This window comes from Mugil cephalus, chromosome 3, assembly GCF_022458985.1.
Source record: "Mugil cephalus isolate CIBA_MC_2020 chromosome 3, CIBA_Mcephalus_1.1, whole genome shotgun sequence".
NCBI classification, from domain to species: Eukaryota; Metazoa; Chordata; class Actinopteri; order Mugiliformes; family Mugilidae; genus Mugil; species Mugil cephalus.
Genome location: NC_061772.1, coordinates 3217583 through 3239705, shown reverse-complemented (window position 1 = coordinate 3239705; position 22123 = coordinate 3217583). Strand labels below are relative to the sequence as shown.

The 22123-nt window shown below is 40.3% G+C and overlaps 1 protein-coding gene across 2 annotated transcripts; it reads left to right on the top strand.

Annotated features, from left to right (window-relative positions):
- Positions 1–5655: 5655 nt before the first annotated feature.
- LOC125004917 (AP-2 complex subunit alpha-2) lies at positions 5656–21944 on the top strand. 2 transcript variants are annotated; one of them, XM_047579747.1, is made up of 22 exons: positions 5656–5969; positions 8753–8821; positions 10146–10288; positions 10793–10986; positions 11444–11573; positions 11992–12093; positions 12205–12313; positions 12698–12848; positions 13163–13331; positions 13509–13646; positions 13729–13911; positions 14794–14891; positions 15312–15543; positions 16157–16321; positions 17135–17268; positions 17442–17524; positions 17759–17848; positions 18076–18199; positions 18293–18409; positions 18635–18704; positions 19008–19142; positions 19232–21944. In XM_047579747.1, exons 1-22 carry the CDS (start codon positions 5903–5905, stop codon positions 19307–19309), a joined length of 2781 nt encoding a protein of 926 aa, XP_047435703.1. In that variant the 5' UTR covers positions 5656–5902; the 3' UTR covers positions 19310–21944. The 2 variants fall into 2 exon arrangements, with proteins under 2 accessions (XP_047435703.1, XP_047435704.1); XM_047579748.1 differs by lacking the exon at positions 8753–8821 and having other exon boundaries at positions 5893–5969.
- The last annotated feature ends 179 nt before the right edge of the window (positions 21945–22123 follow it).

Sequence of the window (22123 nt, the reverse complement as noted above, 5' to 3'; positions counted from 1 at the left end):
GCATGATGATGGACATTAACTGGTCAGTCATCTCCACATCTCTTTATCTCTTTATATATCCAGAGATGCTGAAGCAAATTAACCAGCAACATTTTAAGTAACTAATGGCACATCATCAACTAAATGCTGAATTTCTATATAATATTTTTTTGCTGGTATCAAAGCTCTGTATTGGTTGAAACATGAGCCATAATGAAATCTCATCTCAACTTCCGTACCGCTTATCCTCACTAGGGTTGCGCGGGTTGCTGGAGACTATCCCAGCTGGGAACAGCATAGGGACAACACAGACACCAACAACTGCTCGCACTCACACTCACACCTAGGGTCAGTTTAGGGTCACCAATTAGCCTAACGAGCATGTCTTTGGAGGTGGGAGGAAACTGGAGTCCATCATGAAATCCAATGCTCATATTCTGATATGAAGTGAGGCTCTCTATAAAATTAAAATAAACAGTTCATAAGGTGATTCGGCTCCAATTAGTTTTCTTGCAACATTTCTGCCTTTAGTTGTGTTTTCTTGATTTCTCTACGTCTCTCCCTCATCGTGACTATAACTATAATAGTTTTCAAATAACAATAGAAGTGTTGTTCATTTTCAGCCCTTAGTCTTTGTTTCAGAAAGGCAACTCCTATAACATAGACATAGTGCCAAGTAGGTAAAAAATGCTAAAACTCTGATTAAAGCTTAACATAAATCCCTGTGTATGTTCTGTGTTTTCAGAAGAGAATTGTGTCAGAATGTTTATTTTTGTGATGATAATTTCATTCAATTATTTATTTTTCATATCATCTTCAGAGATGGAGACTTGCTGTGTAGGTTTTCTTTAAGTAGGGAGAGAAATAAACTGAGTGGTAACGCTTTCAACAGTAATTAATTCAGTTCAGTTAAGTGCTGGTATTTCTTCTATTTATCATTTCATTTCTGCCACAAAAACATTTGTTTCTTTCATTCTCTTCTTCTTCCCTTTAACAATACATTTAGAAAATGTTCTTTTTGACTATACCGATATACCAATTATACCCATCAGAAACAATTTGTCCACAGAGCAGTATCAGTTATATCAGAACTCCCCATTCGACATCTTTTTCTTAAGTGACACTTTTCAGTGAAACACAAAACATAAACAGAATGTTATTACTTACCTCATTGTTGAGCTCCTTCTCAGAGTCAAAGGGCCTTCCATGACATGACTCATCTGACTGCCTGGCATACATGCCTCCCTCAGCAAGAAATAACGTCTATAACTACGAAGCCAAAAGCGAGAAAATAGAGTTTTCTCTGTAAAGGAGGCAGCTTAAACCAGCAGTAAAAGACTAAAGATCAGGTACAGAGTAAGTTGCTGTCAGACTGAACATGCTGCTGTATTTATGAAGCTGCAGGGGAGGGGATAGGAGGGTGCATGAGAGGGGGGGTCAGGACACGTCACGATTTATGGGGCATGCACATCACAGCAGGACAGTACACCTCATTCATAAAATACTTTTCAGAACTTGTTATTTCAGAATGAGTGTACAGAAGGCTTTATTCGTACAAAACACACTTCACTTTCCGAAATTACAACTATGTAGAGCAGATGTCTGTAAAGGCTCTCACTCATCCAGAGTTGAAAACAAAGCCTAAACAAAGGCAAACCATTCACTTCCCATCAGTCATTTGGGTACTTTGATTAATGGAAAAGCCTCTCGAAGAAACCCTGCAAGTCCCGCTGACTTTGCTTAGGTCTTTTTTTACATGTTGAGTACATGGATGCTTAGTGATGTTATTAGAAAACAACTGCACTGTACTGTACCTGGCAAACTAACAGCTCACCTGATTCTCAACATACTGTATTTCAACCATATGCCACAAGTTCTTGCAAGATTATTCAATAAGGATGATTAGTCGATGGAAACAATTTCACTTTGACTCTGTGAAGCTCTTGGAAGTGTGAATGTGTGCAGTGGTGTTGTGTCTAAACTTATGTGCTTATGGTTTAAAATGAAATGCTCAGACTGGTCCAGTAGCTCATTCATCTGCTTCAGAAATGTATTAGTACCAGGCCACTAACCAAATAACAACTGAAAGCTGCAGTGGTCCAGGAGTGTCAAGTAAGAACAAGCCAGATGTACCTAGGGTTACAGTAATATTAGTGCTATGGTAGCCCTGCACTACTATGGCTCTGCTGCAGTTCAAGTGTAGCATATGCACTGTCACCAGGCCATGTCCCACCTGTTGCTGTCATGTAATCTTTCATTGGACTGCATAACAAACAGGACAGAGTCTCACTTATAAATGGTTGCTTTTTGCACTAGACATACTGTATGCTGTTAATTAATTCCTCCAGCATGTTCACATCCCAACCACTTGACATGAATGGACAGCGTTCATATGAACATTCCTGACAGCAGGCCATATTACCCTGCCTCTCCTGACAACTTATTCCTGAGTATTATGATTTGGTACTATATGAATCAGACTGAATTTAATTTTTCATCAAGGAACACTTCCAGAAAGTGTTTTCTCTGGTTCATCAGATCTGCCCAAACTTGTACAGAAGCTTGGAACCCAGTAGCCTGTGAGTCAGCAGTCACAGCAATGTCTCCCAGTCTTGAAACGTTTGTGAACAGATCCACGTCGAATGTATCACCCAGGTAGTTGTTACCGATGGTGAAACGAGTTATGTGGGTGACTCATGAATGTACCAAATGCTGGACGGTAATGATGATGGTGGTATGAGCAAACACTCCATTTACAAGCTCTCACCATCAGTAGCAGCATTAGCAGTGAAAATAATGACTTCTCCCAACGAGAAACACTAATTAATGCATGAATAATACGTTCTGAGGAAATATCTCAGGGTTTGTGGCTGTGTCAGAACCTCATAAACTCATTTGTTTTAAGTCTGTACATTTTAGTTCTGTACCTCCCAGGTTAATTCCTCACTCCCTTCACTTTACCATTACCACCGTCACTTTGGTATTAATATACGTTTATTACAATGTCCCTGGATTGTATCATTCACCCCATTTGATATTTGCGTCCACCAGTAACATATTGTCAGATCTGTGGTCAGGTAGGGAAGTACTCGTCAACTACATAACATGGGTATTTCACACAGGTTGGCAGGGCAGTATACTACACACAAGTACATTCAATTCAGGCCCGTGAAACACCAGAATGAAAACACTGACTTCATTTGCTTCAGGTGTTTTTATACAATATGTCTGCAGGTAGTTATACAAGAAATGCTACATGTCGGCCTACTCCCATATAAATTGTACATTTATTCACGGCCGCTTAAACACACCATAACCCCAATAGCTGTCGTTTGTTGAAGGGTGCCGGCACATGCCCACTTTGACCATGTAATTCATCTATAATGTGTAATTGTTGTTACAGCAAGAGACAGGAAGTCTCTATCTGGTTTGTTAATTTTGTCTCAAACTGCTGTCTCCAGGATGCTCCACACGCACCCTGGCATATTTAAACACATTTACAGCCGGATGTGACCTTCAGCAAACGTCAGAGCTGATGTGGGTTCACTGGTAACTAGTTAACGAGAGCCAGAATTTTCTGAGAGGTAAGTCTGACCGAGGTGCATGTTCTTTGAAAAGATTGATAAATATGGTGGTTGCAGTGATAGATAAAAAATATATAACATTATCACTCCACCTAAGTTAAGCAGAATGTAGTTACAAGTGTTGGTGCAGACAGAGAGCCTGATGAAAACCTCCAACACTCTCTATATGCTTTTTTTTCTTAGTCTCTGATGGAAGAGGAAAACTAGACATGCAGGTAGTTTTCTTACACATTATACCCTGTTTGTTGCATTCGTGTTTTACCAGCTTTGTGCAGATTTTTTTTTTTAAATGAATAAATTTAGGTGGCATGGGGAAATTTCTCCCCTCAATGAAATATGCAGAGTGCTTGTTGCTCTTGGTTTCCTCTTTTCAGCGTAAACTAAAATGATTGTGTGTTAAATGAACCTGTCTTATAAAACGTGTTACTACAAGGACATCGAGCCAGATTTTTGGTTCTGCATTGGATCTGCGTCATAGCTCCTGCTCTGCATCCTGACGTGATTCTCTGAAGAAATGTAATAATACATTGTGGCTATGCAGACAAAAAAACCCAAAACAAAACAGCTGCACAGGTTCAAACTGCATTTCCTCATTGCGTCTCTCAGTGGCAAGACAAACACCGAAACTAAAATAAATATCCGCTTTCTAACATACCATCTGCTGCGCGGTCTTCTTTCTTTTCTATATCGCAGTGATTTTGCTGAAAGTAACTATTGATTAACATTTATGAACTTCAGTTCCTTCACGAGCCGCTCAGTTCATGATGCACACGTATCAGCAGACAAATGTAAATACTTACAGTGGGACTTTACTTACTATAATATGTGATATTCTACTCATATTTCATGCCATTCTGTGTTGGGGATTTTATTCTTTTAAGGGAGGGAGGTGTGCTTTTGTAAGTAGCAGATCCCTTTGTTGTGGGTAGCAAGGTAATTTGCCCTGTGTGTTCTGTGACAATTTGTTCACTGTATTATTGTGAACATATCATTATGGACATAATAAAGGTGTTCCTTATCCTATAAGAGCTGCTGGAGTCTTGGCCTTCATACATTATGGATATGTAATATTTGGTGCAAGAAGATGTTTATAATGTAAATATGATGGTGTTGAATGTAAACGGGTAGATATTCGTATCCAAACAAAATGTTGTATTCATTCATGTAGGTTTAGGACTCTAAGCCTGTTTGAAACTGATTAACACATGTGCACGTTGAATGTATATTAGAAAATGTTGCTATGCAAATAATCCTGAGGAGGGAGCTGCTGACCACCTTCTACTGCTGCTCCATTGAAACTGTGCTGACCTAGTGCATTTCTGTGTGGTTTGCGAGCTGCACCATGGCACAAGTAACAAGTCAGCACTGCAAAGGGACATGGGCATGCAGCATCTTGCAAGTCCACACACACACAGGACACCAGGTGTTTAGGATGCTACCCCAGTGGAATAATCCACATCCTAATATGTATACTATGTATGCTAAGAAGTACCCAATGGGCCATACCACAGAAGGTGGTCGAGGACAACAGGGCCAAGGTTGTGTGGGACTTCAGCTTACAGACTGACACACAGGTCCTGACTAACCAACTGGACATAGTGGTGATGGCGGACAAAAAGCAGAAGAAGGTGGTGGTGATAGGTGTAGCAATACCAGCTGGTGGAGAAGTACCAGTGAAACTGCGAGAGACACTGCGCACAACACTCAACACTCAAACTCGGACCCGACACAGATAACACCTCATGAGGGTGAGAGGGACATTTATGTTTTTCATATTTATTTTTTCTTTATACATCCTTTTAATATTTAACACTTGCAACTGTGAGTGCCATATGTATGTTGCACAGTTTTGTTTGTTTGTCAGTTTTTTCTGAATGTTGCTCAAGCAAGCACCAATGTAACCCAATGTAGTTGCATTCTGTAATAACAATAAAGCGTTCTGTTCTGTTCTGTTCTGCTCTGCTCTGCTCTGTGCGTGTATGGATAAATGGAACGTTGACAAGCATCCTAAATTCCCACAACCCCTGAATGAAGCACAGTGATGAGCGGGGTGAGGGCTTTACGTCCAGTTCCGCCTTCTACTACTGGTGTGAGAGCGGAGCTGGTTGAAAAGTTCGCATGGAACGGAGCCCTCAGCTGTCGGTGTAGGGTGTATCCCGCGTGTGTTGAACGCAGCCGCAGCTTGACTGTTTTCTCTCTCCGTCATATGTCGGGGTTCCCTGTACTGGCCCCCGTCTGCTAGCTGTTTAGCGAAACAACTTTGAAACAAAGTTATTTAATGTAATCGGGTTATTTGAACTACGCAATCAATAACATCACATTAACGGGAAGTAAACAAAATGCCTGCAGTCTCCAAAGGAGATGGGATGCGTGGCCTGGCTGTGTTCATCTCTGATATCAGGAACTGTAAGTTGATCATCTTCGCTGACAGTTCTTGGTTACGCTAGAACCAAGTTAGCAGGTGGAATGAGCGATTTGTCCTGTGAGTTTGATCTTGTGGGTTGGAGGCCATGTCAAGCAGTGTGTCATTTGAGTTAGTATGTGCTTTGAGGAAGCGTGTCCTTTGCTCCTTCGACCCACAGTTTTGCTAAAGTTAACGTCTTAAGCTGCCCCTGGACCACCACTCAACAGTTGTAGCCTACGCCGGCTAGTTGCTAACTGAAAATTGCTAACGCCGTGTCAAAGGGCGTGGACCGCGCCGCTTACACTAGTTAAAGCCAAACCGGTACACTGGATTCAGTTGCAGGTGTCCAGTTTTCTGTCAGAAATGTATTGAGTTATTACTAAAAGCCTGTCTCTATATAGGCCAGTATAATATACAACATGTGTAACATTAAAGCCTGATTTATAATACTGCGCTGACCTACGCACGGACCCTCCGCTGGTTATTAGACATTTACACGCAATTTATGCTTGTGCCCTAAATTGACGCAGGGGCTCCTGCGTTAAGGCAGACCCTGTGCGGACCTCGCCGCGTAGCTGACGTGCACCTCCCCAGAAATGTAACTACGTGCTGCAGCAAGCAGAGCGTAAAGCCGCAAATACGCTTCTGTGCACGGCCAAGCAAGGACCTGACGCACGGACCGTCCACCTGTGTGAGACATTTATACTTGTGCACTTGTCAGTCTGGATTGCTCTGTAACAACAACATACAAGCTAGACATGTAGGTCGGATTTCGCCAAACTTGAGTTATACAAATGTCTATATCTACAGACCTCAGTAACCCATTCTGTGTCTTTATTGATCCAATTCAATAAATTAAAAAAGCACAGATTTGCATAAATTGCAGGTACCACATATATCCAGCCCCGCTCCCCCAAACATTTGGGACTCTTGAATATAATTTGAATCAAAAATAACAAAGACAGCATGATAAATGTTTAAGTGAACAACTTTCAGTTCAATGCCAACATCTTAAGTTTAAGTTTAAAACAAAAAAGAATAAAAAAAAGCATTCACCAATGTGTTGCATTACATCTTACAACACTGTGGCAACACAAAGAGGGTCTTTCTCTCAGTCTTGCCTTACAGACGTTTTCAGCTGCCCACCATTTTGTCCTTATAATGCACCAGAAATGAGCTCAACATTGACTGACAAATACGTCATCTGAATTGCTCTACAATCTATATACAGCATTCAGCATTAATGGTGCCTTCACTGCACCTGGGCAATATAAAAGACAAGAATAATAAAAACAAAAAAATGTGTTAATGTACAGTAAGTCAAATTTATGTTTTTAAATGCAGCTTCATTACAAGACATCATAATGAAATATTGCAACAAACAGATATTGTATTTTGAAAGGTCTACAGTATGCTCACTTTCACCCTAGTGTATGGTTATATAGCTGTGCACTACCTAAAGTTATCCTGCTGAGTTAGACTCGTGGTCTGTGAACATGGTTTCGCTGGTCCAGAGACTTGGTGCTGTCAACTTGCACAGCACTTTCTGCAGCTGCATTGCGATCTTTTGTTGTAGAAATGGGACAATACTACCTCCTCGAATTATTGGCTGCTCTATGGTTCATACTTGAGAACTGTTATTTTAAACATATTTTTGAAACCTAGGCTTTTCAGTCTTGTGTTTCATAAAATGCCAGCATTCGTGTAAGTTTCCTTCCATATGCGCTCTGTGTAGTAATAAGGGGTGAGACTGGAAAATGAGGCGTCTAAAGTTTACTCTCGTTCAATGCGTGCCCTGTTTTAGGTGTTGCTACATTTAGTTTTAATAATGATTTTCACAGATCACACTCAGTCCCATGTTGTACATTGCAAAATCCAACTATTTCTGACTATTTCGTCTTCAGCAGCTGTGGCTGCCATTACTCAAGTCATGTACTGTAAACTGGTAAAAGTCAGACTTGCTGGTGACTCAAGGAGACGTCACTGTGTCACTACAAAACACTTGTGGCATTTGGGTGGCAAAGAGAAAAAAGACATATGTAAATACATCATAGATTCTGGCATATTCACTTCAAAATCTATACATTTGAATTAATCAAACTAAGGCATTACATTGCTTAGTCCTACTTTGTGCACTAATGTACCTTCATATAATACAGAAGCTGGCTTTTAAAGTGTTAGCTGATAACAAGCATGGTCTCTCTCTCCGTTCACCTGGGAGATTAGGCTTCCCTGATTTACAAAAATAAAATCAGATTGCAATTTATCAGACAACAGTTTTCACTTCACCTCAATCCATCTTAAGTAGACACTTTTTTTCCTTCTATGGTGGGGGTTTAACTTGCGTGTTATATGTTGTCTTTGTAGTATAGTCCATTAAATTCAGGGATTGAATGATTTGCAAAAAGTGATCACATTCTGTCTGTATTTGTATTTTATGTTATTTATACATTCTATTTTACATTATTCACACATGGCTTAAACGTTGTCCCAAATAACTCTGACATTATATTAGGATTGACCTATTTTTTTATTTTTTTTTATTATTATGATTATTTTTAAAAAAGATTGTTTTTCTTGCTTTAAGCTTTGTGTGTGAATTAACTGTTCAGCATTTCGGTGTCTGATATACTATAGCCAGTATGCTCCCATATGACAAATAAATACCCAAATTCCCATTTTCCTTCTCAGAAACAAATATGGTGTAAAGTAGGAAGGGTAAGAAGTGACAACGAGGTGATCACAGTTCTACATAACATGCAAAAATATCTTGATCTTTTTGCAGGTAAAAGTAAAGAGGCAGAGGTTAAGAGGATAAACAAAGAATTGGCCAATATCCGCTCTAAATTTAAAGGTAAGTGGATAGTTGTGGGTGTGATGGGAATTGTGCTGCAGCTTTGATTCAGAGACAGATTCATTTTTCATGAAGCTGAAACTCTTCATTACACACGTTTTCTCTTGCTCCTAATTCTCTTCGCTGACTCTTGTTGCAACTGTGTCAGCTGTACCCCCTTCAACTGTTCTCGTGCCTGCACTCTGCTCACTGTGAACTGGTTTCTCTGAGCGTCCTGTGGGTGTTGTTTTTTCTGCCACCTGTTGCATGCAGCCTATAATTAGTTTGCCCCAGAATGAAGCAACCTCCCCTGCCCATTGTACCCAGCTTTCTGACCTATGTTCATTTCAGTGTGTTGTCTACTTTTTAACATGTTTCTGTTTCTGTGCTACAAAAATTATGAAAGTCAGAAAAATGTCAGGCTCCGTGACATCAAATAAAATGCTAATGAACAATATGAGACCTGGACATTACAGATTCTCTGTGTAACAAAATGTAACAAGCACCCAGTTTAATTTAGTGGCTTATAAGTTGTAGCGTAGTCCTGAGAAGAACAATGTGTTATAAGTAGACATTTACAGCTACATTTACATACATAGTCAAGGCATAATTGAACACTGGAGATAAATAAAAGGCAGACAAACACAGAGTTCTGTTAGTGTGTAGACTTATAATGCCTTTTCTCCATAAATACTCCAGGGTACAAGTTTATTTGGCTTATCCTGATCTTGGCCTGAGTCAGAGTGGGTAAGCGGGGGAAATGTGAGCTTATCAGCTTTACAGGAAAACACATGCCGGACTTTCAGTGGTTGTTCACAGAAGGCACAATCAGTACAACATCCACACCCTCTTAACACAGACAGCCACCAATTCATCAAAAATAGAAGCGACAAATTAGACATATCAGATTCGCACAGACTTGTAATCTGTTTGATTAAACTATAGAGTAGATTATGAACAGATGGATTCAAGTGGATGTTAAGCAATTGTCAGGTGTTGCCAGACAGGTAGGACCTGAAACGCATAACCTCCTAACCGCCAAAGAAACAATGCAGGAAGAGCTGTGACATGACATGTATTACCATTTATAACTGAATAATATTTCATGTATGCATTTCCTTTTGTTAATTTCACTTTAGAATGATTTGACTAGAAAGTATGGATCAGACTGTTTCTCACTTGTTTGGAATAAAATAACTGCATCATGCTTTTTGAATCCTTGCATTTCTAATTATGTAGACATTAAACACTGTGTGTGTGTGTGTGTGTGTGTGTGTGTGTGTGTGTGTGTGTGTGTGTGTGTGTGTGTGTGTGTGTGTGTGTGTGCATTTCCATGTGGGAATAGGAGACAAGGCTTTAGATGGCTACAGTAAAAAAAAGTATGTCTGCAAGCTGCTCTTCATCTTTCTTCTGGGCCATGACATTGACTTTGGACACATGGAGGCTGTCAACCTTCTCAGCTCCAACAAGTACACCGAGAAACAAATTGTAAGTATATCCTTATGCTCACTCCCACCTCAGGTTTAGAGCTTCACTCACTGTACAAACACTCAGATGAGACAAAACATTACGACCACTCACGGATGATGCAGATTACTTGTTACAACAGTTTTGACGCGCTGATGTCGGAACTGACCTGAAGCAAAGGAAGAAGCTTTCTGTGTGTGATCTGTGTCATTTTCTTTTACATCACATGGATACTCATACTTGTTTGGTTGGGGAAACAAGAAGTGTCCCCCAGGCCTAGTAAGTCCCATCTGTGGGACTTACTAGAAAAACAAGTCTGAACTGCTGCACTTCACCTAGCTACTTACAGAATTTAAAAGATCTGCTGCTAACGTTACAGTGCCAGTGCACAGGGTCTTGTAGAGTTCACTCCTTCATAGGCTTTAAAGCTTTGGCTCATCAGTGTAAGTTTGTGTTTAGTACAGTGTCATGAATTGACATACACTATGCTCTTTGAAAAAACATTTTGTGTGTGTCCTGTTTCAGGGTTACCTGTTCATCTCAGTGCTGGTGAACTCTAACAGTGATCTGATCCGTCTGATCAACAATGGCATTAAGAATGACCTCGCCAGTCGCAATCCCAGCTTCATGAACCTGGCTCTGCACTGCATCGCAAACGTGGGCAGCCGAGAAATGGCTGAAGCTTTTGCCTCGGAAATTCCCAACATCTTGGTGGCGGGGTTTGTACATATAGAGATTTTAACTTGGTCGAAGTCAACAAATAGCTAAGTGCTAAATGTCTTACTTCAGCCTTGGATGCCCGGAGTTCATTTAATAAGCATATGTAAAAATACATTAAATCAATTTTGTAGAACAAGCAAATCCGCATGATGGGATTCAAATCGTCTCTTGACCTCAAGCTATAATCATTAGCTTCTTCCTTATTTAAGACCATAATAGGTTTATAGCTGACATTTAAGTAGTAATTAAGTAGCAATTTCAATGATTTGCAGTTTGCTTTCACCAGGATCACCTTTTTTAACAACAATACAGAAATAGTCCAGTGCTTCTTCATTTATATCTGACACTGGCGTAAATAGTTTTATAAATATTATAACTTTGAATTGCTAAAGTGAACATTTGAGCAGTGTGTTGTGTATGCGTGTCATTAACTTGCGTTGTGCTTACATCTCTCAGGGACACCATGGATAGCGTGAAGCAGAGTGCAGCACTGTGTCTGTTGAGACTTAACAGGACATCTCCTGACCTGGTGCCCATGGGTGAATGGACGGCACGAGTGGTGCATTTGCTTAATGATCAGCACCTGGTAAGACTGTTTCCAGCATGTACCCTTTTCCTTGCAATATTAGTAACTGATACTGGGAATGTTTTTGTATTGTTTATAGTGGAAAAGTGACAAAGGAACACATTATGAACACTGGATGAAAATACTGAAATGATATACTATGAGCCAGAGTCACTTACTCCTATATTGTTAGGATTCGATTTTTGTGAGAAGCACAGTCTGTGGAAGTTTATAGAAATTTGCTATTTTCTTTAGCCAAAACCCAGTAATTCATTTGGTGATTACAACTAAATATCAAATTGCAACATGTGGCCTTTTTTTCACTTCATTATTATATGAGTCTGGGCATACACCCTTTAAGAGCAACGTTACTTCTTGGTGGTATACAACCAGGGGGCGGCAATTCTACTTTTCTGTTTAAAGGTGTATCTTTCTTTAGGGGGTAGTAACATCAGCTGCCAGCCTTATAACCACCCTGGCCCAGAAGAATCCTGACAACTTTAAAACATCCATTGTACTGGCAGTGGCCCGACTCAGCAGAGTGGGTATCTGTTTCGCCTTCACATAATTTATACACTACCTCACTAAGGTCAAAGATAAAATCAGATTTTAATATGTGTTTTTTTTTTTCTTTTTGTTCTTACTTGTGCAGATTGTGACGTCTGCATCCATTGACCTACAAGACTACACTTACTACTTTGTGGCTGCACCATGGTTGTCTGTCAAATTGCTGCGTCTGCTGCAATGCTACCCTCCTCCTGGTATGAGACAGTAAAGTGTTTTTCTAATGCAGTAAAACATTTAAACAACTAACAGCTGAATTGAAAATAAATTTAAATGAATAGCCATCGTCAATTTCAGTTACTTTCCCTCTCTTCTTCTTCTATAAGTTAGCTGGAGCCCAGATTGAGTTTTTTTTTTTGTTTTTTTTTGGGGTATTCCCATTAATTTTCCTCACCCTTAGCATTTCCTGTGTTTGCTTAGCTCTCCTGCAGAATTCAGCAACATGGACTTTTCACTGAAGTGTGGTCTGTCTGTATTTATACATTTCATTGAGCTATTTAACTCTATCACAAACATAAATTGTAAACGTTCAATGACAAGTAAGGAATTAGAGAGTTTTAAGCACCAAACCTTTGTTACAGAGGATGCAGCGCTGCGAAGTCGTCTGATGGAGTGTCTAGAGACCATCCTCAATAAAGCCCAGGAGCCACCCAAATCCAAGAAGATCCAGCACTCCAACGCAAGGAATGCTGTTCTGTTTGAAGCCATCTCCCTTATCATCCACCATGACAGGTTGGCATGCTTTCTGCATGTGCTCTGTAACAGGAAGTTGTCGTATTCCATTGACCATTGGGTCACAGGGTAGCAAGCAAGAGGTGTCTGTTTCCAGATGTTTTGGATGTCAGTCCAGCTGAAGTGCACATGACATTGTGCCACCAAAACTGGAAAAAAAAAAAAAAAACTGACTCAGTTATGCTTCAAGTGGAACTCTCAAACCCAGGTGTCATTAGTTGACATTTATGTGTTGCTCTTCTGGTTTTTGGGATGTTTGCAGTATGTGCTGTCACTGAATAACTACAGCTAGTTTTTGTGTCTTGTTTTTTTAGTGAACCCACCCTGATGGTACGAGCATGCAATCAGCTAGGGCAGTTTCTGCAGCACAGGGAAACCAATCTCCGCTATTTGGCTTTGGAGAGTATGTGCACACTTGCCAGCTCTGAGTTTTCACATGAGGCTGTAAAGACACACATCAATACTGTGATCAACTCTCTAAAGGTGAGTCATCAGCTGTGGGCCTGTGATTAGCTTTTGTAGGTCAATGAAGAACTGATGTGCACTTGGATAACTTCTTCTTAGTCCCCAGTAATCTCTTTCTCCAGAGACCGTGGCTGGACTTCTAGTTGTAGTTATACCAAATCTCATCTCTCCTATCCTTGTCTGTTTCCTATACAGACAGAAAGAGATGTGAGTGTTCGCCAGCGGGCTGTGGATCTACTCTATGCCATGTGTGACCGCAGCAATGCCAAACAGATTGTTGCAGAGATGCTGAGCTACCTGGAGACTGCCGACTACTCAATCAGAGAGGAGATAGTGGGTCATTAGTACAGGCGTGTGCACTATTTAGTTTCTCAGTGTAAGCTCTTACACTCAATCAGTGGCTCCTTTTCTTCAGGTGCTCAAGGTGGCTATCCTGGCTGAAAAATATGCAGTAGACTACACCTGGTATGTAGATACCATTCTCAATCTCATCCGTATCGCCGGTGACTATGTCAGTGAGGAGGTGTGGTATCGAGTCATCCAGATTGTCATAAACCGTGACGATGTCCAAGGCTATGCTGCAAAGACTGTCTTTGAGGTGAGCACGGAGATGAACATCATTACAGATCAGGACTCATGGCTTCAGCAACTACCGCTTTTCCTAGCAACATTTTACCATGGGCTAAATTGGAATAGGCCTCTACTGGTTACAGTAGAGTGGAAATAAAGTATAGGTTCACACACATTTGTTGCAAAAAGCAATCCCTTCCAGCAGTTATTCCAGGGTCATACATGTGCCATTGATTATTGCTTTACCTGAAATACCTGAAATTTCTCTATCAACACTGTAAAAAAGAAATCTTTTGGCTCAACAAAGAAAATCAATGTAACAATTTCCACGAGTCTTTCTGAGTTCTGACATCTCCTCATGAAATTACTTTTAACCAACCGACTTTACTCAGTTGCGGGAATTATCTTTCCTTATACAATCAACAGTGTTTTTTAATTATGAATCAGTCAAGATGGACAACTTAGCCTAGTCCACTGTCAGTCATAACACAACTGTGAATGTTCCCAAATACACCAGTATGATTATTTCTAAATGAAATAACACTCACTTTAAAATGTGCTTTCCATCAATGTTGTTCAGGATACATGTTTGTTCGTCTTTATTGCATGATCAAAAACTCAATTAAGCTAATGGGCAGTAGTAGCTGAGGAGGTAGTACTGTTTGGAACAAATTTTCGTTTTGTCGATTACAGAAGAAAAGATAATTATCGTAACGCAATATAGTCTGTTGGGTAAAAGTAATTTCATGAGAGGTTGTCAAAACTCAAAAAGACTGATTGAAATTGTTGCATTGATTTTCTTTGTTGAGTCAAAAGATTTCTTTTTCAGAGTGTAGACATACACATCCTAGTCATGATCTTACTTTTTTCTGTATTGTTACTAATCCAATGCCATTGTGAACTCTTGCAGGCACTACAAGCTCCTGCCTGCCATGAGAACCTGGTTAAGGTCGGGGGTTATATCTTGGGAGAATTTGGTAACCTAATTGCTGGTGACCCGCGCTCCAGGTACTAAAAGCATGTATTTGGTTCTGGTTTAGGTTATTTTTGAAAGGGTTGGTCCACCCAGTGTTACAGAAATAAGTTTCTCACTGTATCTAGCCATGCACATGGTTTCGTTTTCTTTTTTGTTGATTTACGTTTGGTTTGTGGTGCTCACACCTTTGACAAAATAAATTGCCATTGTAGGGGCAGCAGGCAGACCAGATGTCCAGAGATAGGTGGGGGTGTGTGACAGTTGTCCAGTCTGCAGGGGTAGATGTAATCAGGCTGACAAAAAAAAATATTTAGTCTTAAAGCTTTTGATGGTGCACATGAAGACAGGGGTGAAAGTTCTTATTGCTGGAAAATATTGAATTCATTTCATGCTGTGATTTAAAATTTGTGACAAGTCTGAATGGCACTGCTTTGTGTGTCCTTCTCCTTCAGCCCCCTGGTCCAGTTCAATCTTCTCCACTCCAAGTTCCACCTGTGCTCTGTTCCAACTCGGGCACTGTTGCTGTCGGCTTACATCAAGTTCATTAACTTGTTTCCAGAAGTGAAGTCCACTATCCAAGATGTCCTGCGCTCAGATAGCCAGCTTCGCAATGCTGACGTGGAGCTCCAGCAGAGAGCTGTGGAGTACCTGAGGCTCAGCTGCATCGCTAGCACTGACATATTGGTCAGTAAATAACGGTGATAGCAATACAGTCCATCAGTCTCACATACAGGGAATCTTTGGTATAGTGGTGTGTGAAAAGATTCACTGACTCTATTTCTCTGTCCTTGCCACTGAGAAGCACTGCCATATGATGCTACCACCTCCATGCCTAACCTTAGGAAAGGTATTGGCTAGATTAGTGATGAGCAGTCCATGGCCAAAGACTTTGATTTTAGTCTCATCTAATCAGAGGATCTTTTTTCTTGTGGTCTTAGAATCCTTTAAATGTACTTTTATTCTATGCCTAGCTACCACTGAGAGTTAAAGAAACCGATGGCTCAACAGAGTTATGACTGATAAGATATGTAGATGGTTCTGGACAAAAGGGTAACACCGATTCATACATGTCATCTGAGCACAGTTGAGTTGATTTTGTTTTCAGCAAAACTGCTGACTGCTGTTAAGGACTCGACATGTTTGCCCTGACTGCCACGTCCTGATCTGTGTCTGCCTACAAGTTCATTCCATGGGGAGCCTCTTGGACTGAAATGGAGTGTACATTTTTCAGCAGCGCAGTAACTCTCTGCATTGTGCAGGCCCACTGGTTTACTTCACCGTATCTGTCTCTCCACAGGCCACAGTGTTAGAAGAAATGCCACCATTCCCCGAGAGAGAGTCTTCAATCCTGGCCAAGCTGAAGAAGAAGAAGGGCTCAGGCAAACTGCCAGACGTAGACGAATCCCGACGAAATGTCAACGGCAGCGCTGAACACAGTGAGAACACAGAAGCCACAAACAAGGTAAGTCAAAAGTGGTGTTGTAAGAGGTTTTTGTGAAATCTGGTCAATACAGGAAAGTTGTTTCAAAAATGTCTTTGTTCTTAACAAATACGAGACATATTGTATTTTTGCCACAGTATGTCCTGTTCTATCCCACATTCAAATCTTACCCCAAAAACCAACCTGCATCTCGTAAACATTATATACAGTCATATACTGTTTATTCTTGTATATGGTTCATTAATTTTGCAGGTATTTACAGCTTGTAGAATTTTAATTTTATTTCCCTCCATTTGTGTTTCCTCAACATTTACTTTGACTTGTGCATTCATTCACCCTCTATCATTCTCCTAGTCTTCTTCTTCAGTCTTCTCCTTCACTTGAAAGACCCTCAACCTGCTGTCATGTACAAACCCATCTTACTCAAGTCCCATAATGTAGAGTCGTGATAGTGAGATACAACAAACATACAAATAGTATGGTGATTTACATAAGTATTCATCACCAGTGCAGTACAGCTACTGTATAAGTACTTGGATCCTTCGAAAACACCTCACACATTTTATATTTTCCAGTTGGATATTTCATAAATTTTCTTTTGACATTTCAATAATTGGAATATTTAGTTTGATTGGTGCAGTGTCTCCGTGGAAGTTATTATGTGTAATACTAATCAAATCTGATTATACTGTTTACATTTTTAAGAGTGATTCACTTCCTTTGAACAGTTTAGTACACATTTAAACACAAATGCAGTGTGCGGTCCTGTTTAGATCCTGGTGTGTTTCTGTGTAGATTCTGATGGCATGATGTTTGCTGGTGTTTCTCTCCTAGGATTCCACCCACTCCTTTACAGACATGCTCAATCTAAACTCACCCCCCTCAGCAGGAGCCGGTCTGCTAGTTGATGTCTTTTCTGACAGTTCTGTCCCTGCATCCATAGATGTGTCAGAAGAACAATTTCCCAGGCAAGAGAATGAAATTGGGTTGGATCTGTTTGTAAATGCTATTATGTTGAGGAACTCTGTGTCTCCAGCTATGACATGATTGTATATTTGGTTGCATATATATACACCACATAATGTGTTGTACTCATCCTTTCCTTGTTGTAACTTTGTTATTGTGTGCTTGTAAATTCCAGGTTTGTTTGTAAGAATAATGGAGTTATATTTGAGAACCAGCTGTTACAGATTGGACTGAAGTCTGAGTACCGGCAGAACCTGGGTGAGCAGCTGTAAAGTACTACTTTCCTCCAGTAGTTTAGAGGTCTGCATCGTTTGTGAAATCTTAACAGACTTAATCAGTTTTAGGCGTAGTTTTAAAAGATCTGTAGTCTGTCAGACTACCATTAGAGAACAATGGTAAGAATCCATTGTGAAATAAGAGTAATTTCAAATCTGGCCAGATGTGAGAAACTCTGGGAAACAGAGACATGATTAATCTGTAGTTTTCCCCCAGGTCGCATGTATGTGTTCTATGGCAACAAGACAACTACCCAGTTCCTCAGCTTCTCCTCGTCAGTGACTTGTCCTGAGGTACTCAAAACCCATATCCTTTGCTCTTCTTGATAAATCCTTGTGACAAAGTTGATTGTTCTTTACTAGGCCTGGGGAATTTACTAATAAGTAACTAAATCAGCAAGTACTGCTCCTGCTTTCCAGCCAAGGGTTATCTCCAATATGTGGATGGGTATGAATACTTGCTGCTAAACGCAGTAACTACACTGAGACGTACTGTATGTTAGTGTGTGTAGAATCCTTGACCATTGCCTCCACAGCTGAATGTCCATGCTAAGGCAGTAGACCCCGTAATAGAAGGCGGGGCTCAAGTCCAACAGATCCTCAACATTGAATGTGTGTCAGATTTCACTGATGCACCGGTCCTCAACGTTCAGCTCAGGTTGGTGTGTGAATGCACTCTTGAATTTGGATGTAATTAGTCACTTCATACTGGAGGATATTTGCTCATTTCTGACTCTGTGCATGAGAACAGATACGGCGGAGCTTTTCAGAAAATTGCAGTGAAACTCCCTGTGATGCTGAACAAGTTTTTTCAGCCCACGGAGATGACATCCCAAGACTTCTTCCAACGCTGGAAGCAGCTTGGAGCGTAAGCCTTAACTTCCATTATCAATGCACCAATGTTCCGTAACCCTACACTGATCTGAATGCCATGTTACATTTTGTCTGTTGTTTCCTAAAGGATTTCATGAAACAACATGTTTATGTATGACTACACTGGACACACTGTAAAGATGTCTTGGACTGTATTGCCAAGAACAGCGTCCCATTCATGGAGGGGAGTAATTATTTTCTCTCACTTCTGTGTTGTCAGCCCTCAGCAAGAAGTTCAGAACATCTTCAAAGCCAAACACCCAATGGACACAGATGTCACCAAGGCCAAGGTGAGCAGTCTCATCTGCTCAGCTCTAGACAGTCTTCAGCCTTTTAGAAAATAAAAACCTTCCTTCTTTTGAATTGACACTTTTTTTTTATTTTTTATTTTTTCTTCTTGTTCATTTAAATGAAGCTAAACTAAATTGGACAAAGCAGTAGAGGTACATACATGATGGGCTCTGGAAAAGAGAGTTGTCCAACAAATGAAGCAGAAGCACGCTTTCGTTTTGCTGCAAGGAAAGCCACCCTGCGAGGTCAAGGATGGATCGCATCTGTGTAATCATGTTTTTTTGTCTGATAAATCCCTTTAGATCACAGGCTTTGGTGTAGCTTTGTTGGAGGGAGTTGATCCCAATCCAGCAAACTTTGTTGGAGCTGGAGTCATCCACACGAAGAACACTCAGGTGGGCTGCCTCCTCAGACTCGAGCCCAATATACAAGCACAGGTGAGGATACACACACACAAACACGCACATCCACCCATCCCTGCATTGAATAACCGGATGGCCTGAGTAACTGAGTGTTTTCTGTTCAGATGTACCGTCTCACTCTCCGGACCAGCCGAGGCTCTGTGTCTCAGAGACTGTGTGAGTTGCTCTCTGAACAGTTTTAGACCCAACACAGCACCAACCTTCATACAACTCTCACTTTAGATTGGCATTGTTATATTGTACAGTGTACATTGTTTTGTTTTTTATTTGACATGCTTTACATGGAAATTAATTGCACATAAGTTTACTATTATGTTACTGCTTTAAAGCTGCTTTGTACTCATCGTGTGTACTTATAGTGTGGGCACCGAGCCGACATATTGTGGACACTGCAAGAAGCTCTGATTGCTCCTCTGAAGTGTTGTGAAGCTTCTCTGTTTTGAACACTCTAGGAACTATGCATTTTGCTTCGTGGTTACTACTTCTTCAAACGTTTTGAAGCATTAATAAGACTGAGTTAACTCTTATGTGATTGTAGTCTTACCAATGGTCTCGGCAGACAGGTCAGTTGTTCTGATAGTATTTATAAGAGACTTTTGTTTTCATTGAGCGTCGAACAACTGTTGCATAGAACCACTCTGCACTTCTAAAAAGTTACTTCACAATAGCGGATAGATGTTGACGAGAGAATTCTTATATTCATGTCACAATGCTTACTCATTTCACCAGTTTTACTCATATATTATCTCAGGAGGAAAAGCTTAGCATTTATGCATTTTAGCAAACCATGGACTTTAGATGTTACATCTATGTGCAATGTTTTTTTTTTTTTGTTATTTGCATGGATTCTACAGATATTTGGATAAAATGGCATAAAGAAGATATAGAACACTAAGTAGGAATTCCTTATTGTGATGGAACTTGCTTTCTGTTTTTATTTCTAGAATGTCTTCTTAACTCCACACAGCTGTGCCTGGACATTTTTTGTTACTATGTCGGGATCAGAAATGATCTTCCACTAGAACATGCAGCTGTTCTAAAGCGCTGCCACACATGGTACTATCACCTAAATACATTTATTTTCAAAGCATTGCCAAACTAGCAAAATACTATATTTCAGTGATGTATGGTATATTTCTTGTTCTTATGGTATGTACCTCTGTTGTAATCCATCATGCTACATTTGATGCCTAGTGTAAAGCCTGGCTTTGTCCCTCATCCACCTCTAGTTGGTTAGTAACTTTCACAGCTGGGAGATGTCTGTAATAATTGTTGTTGTTAAACCCAAGAGGTCCCAACTGGGCAGGATGGTTCCAGAAGGCAAAGCCAGCCAATGTCATTGTGTGCCATTTTATTTAGCTGCTCATTTGAAATGTGAATGTCCCAGGTGGGATTTACAATGGTGTGTATTTATGTGTATCAAGAGTGAAGTTTCATATTTGCTACCAATGAATAGAACAAAGGATGACTTTAAAAGACTGCTTGACAGTATGTTTAACGTGTCAATCAGGGCTTAACATGTAGGGTTAAATATGACTGTTCTCATGTCGCAGCAAAATGCTCAGGTAACCCCGGAGTAGGCTACCTGCTCAGCACCAAATCAGAGTCAGCTTTATTGGCATGTGTGTGCACATACAAGGAGGACAGAGAAGACATAGTTGGATTAATTCAGGCTCAGGAACAACAGTTCACAATAGTGTTTTGATACCTTAGAATGAGCCCTTTCTGGCTGAAAACATTTCATAGATAAGAGAAGACCGTGTGTCTATAGTAACTCATCTGTAACTCAACAGACAAATCAAACAGTGGCTCTACAGAGCACCTTTTTACATTGTTACGTTGAACTGACGGCCACTGTAGTTTCTCTGACAGGCCTGGAAGTTTAGAGTCTCTCTTTCCTCTAGTACGATTGTTCCCTTTTTTGTAGTCTTTTTACATTAAGGGATCTGTGAAGAAGAAAATCACGTCAAGTCATCCTTTATCACTCTGTTAGACTGGAATTTTGTCAAACTGCTCATTCATTCTTGACTTAAAGGCAATAATGTAGTAAAAGATTAAAGCATTAAATAACACGCTGCATTGCTGTGTTGTAATAATAATGTGTATTCACATTTTATACTGGTTACTAAACCTAGAGTGAGGTGGCTGGTGCCATGACATGCAGTAGTTTGTCATGCTCTTCCAGCTGCCTAATGCTGGTTACCACAGTGATGGAGCTTTGGCTGAAGGCTGTGCCAGAACCAAGGTGCAAAGTAATCAAACGCTCTGAACCGACTCTGATGGTCACAAGACATTAATGATTGAATGAATGATGATGATGTCTAATGATTAGACAGTGCACAAATGTAATAGACAGGAAGTGGATGCCATTTCATAACACTAGCACAGATTGTAATGAATCATCTTCTGCGTTAGAGCTTTGAATAGAGGGTTTAAATGGGACTGTTAAAAGACAACGTGCCTCATATAGCCTTGTAGACTCAAAATAACTCCAACAAAAAGCCACAGGGACACTTATTTTCATGGGCTCACTGTGTTCTAATGTTAAGTAGTGTTTAGGTGGAACTTGAGGTACGAGGTAATGCTGAACAATTGTACCGTGTACTGTAGCTATTCGGGCCTCAGCCCTCACATTTAGACCATGTCACAGTGCTGTGACTCTTTGTGCCTTGTAACAATTGCTGTGTCTCCTTTTTGTGTACCAAAGGATTATGCTGCAAAGGAAAAAAAAAAGAGACTGGATATGGTGTTGCTTTCTAAATGGGATGTAAATAGCAACTGAATATTGCGTTTACCAATAAATCTTTTGCAAACAGATTTCTTGGCTTTTCATTTAAAAAAAGAAAAAAGGAAAGAACACTTCATGTAACTACATCCTACAGCGTACCTGAAACTTGCATGGGTTTGGCTGCATTACAAACCTCACCGGTCACTGTCTTTCACTTAAAAACCTCTAGTGGTTCTAGTTTTCATGTCTGCTTTACACCAACAGGAAA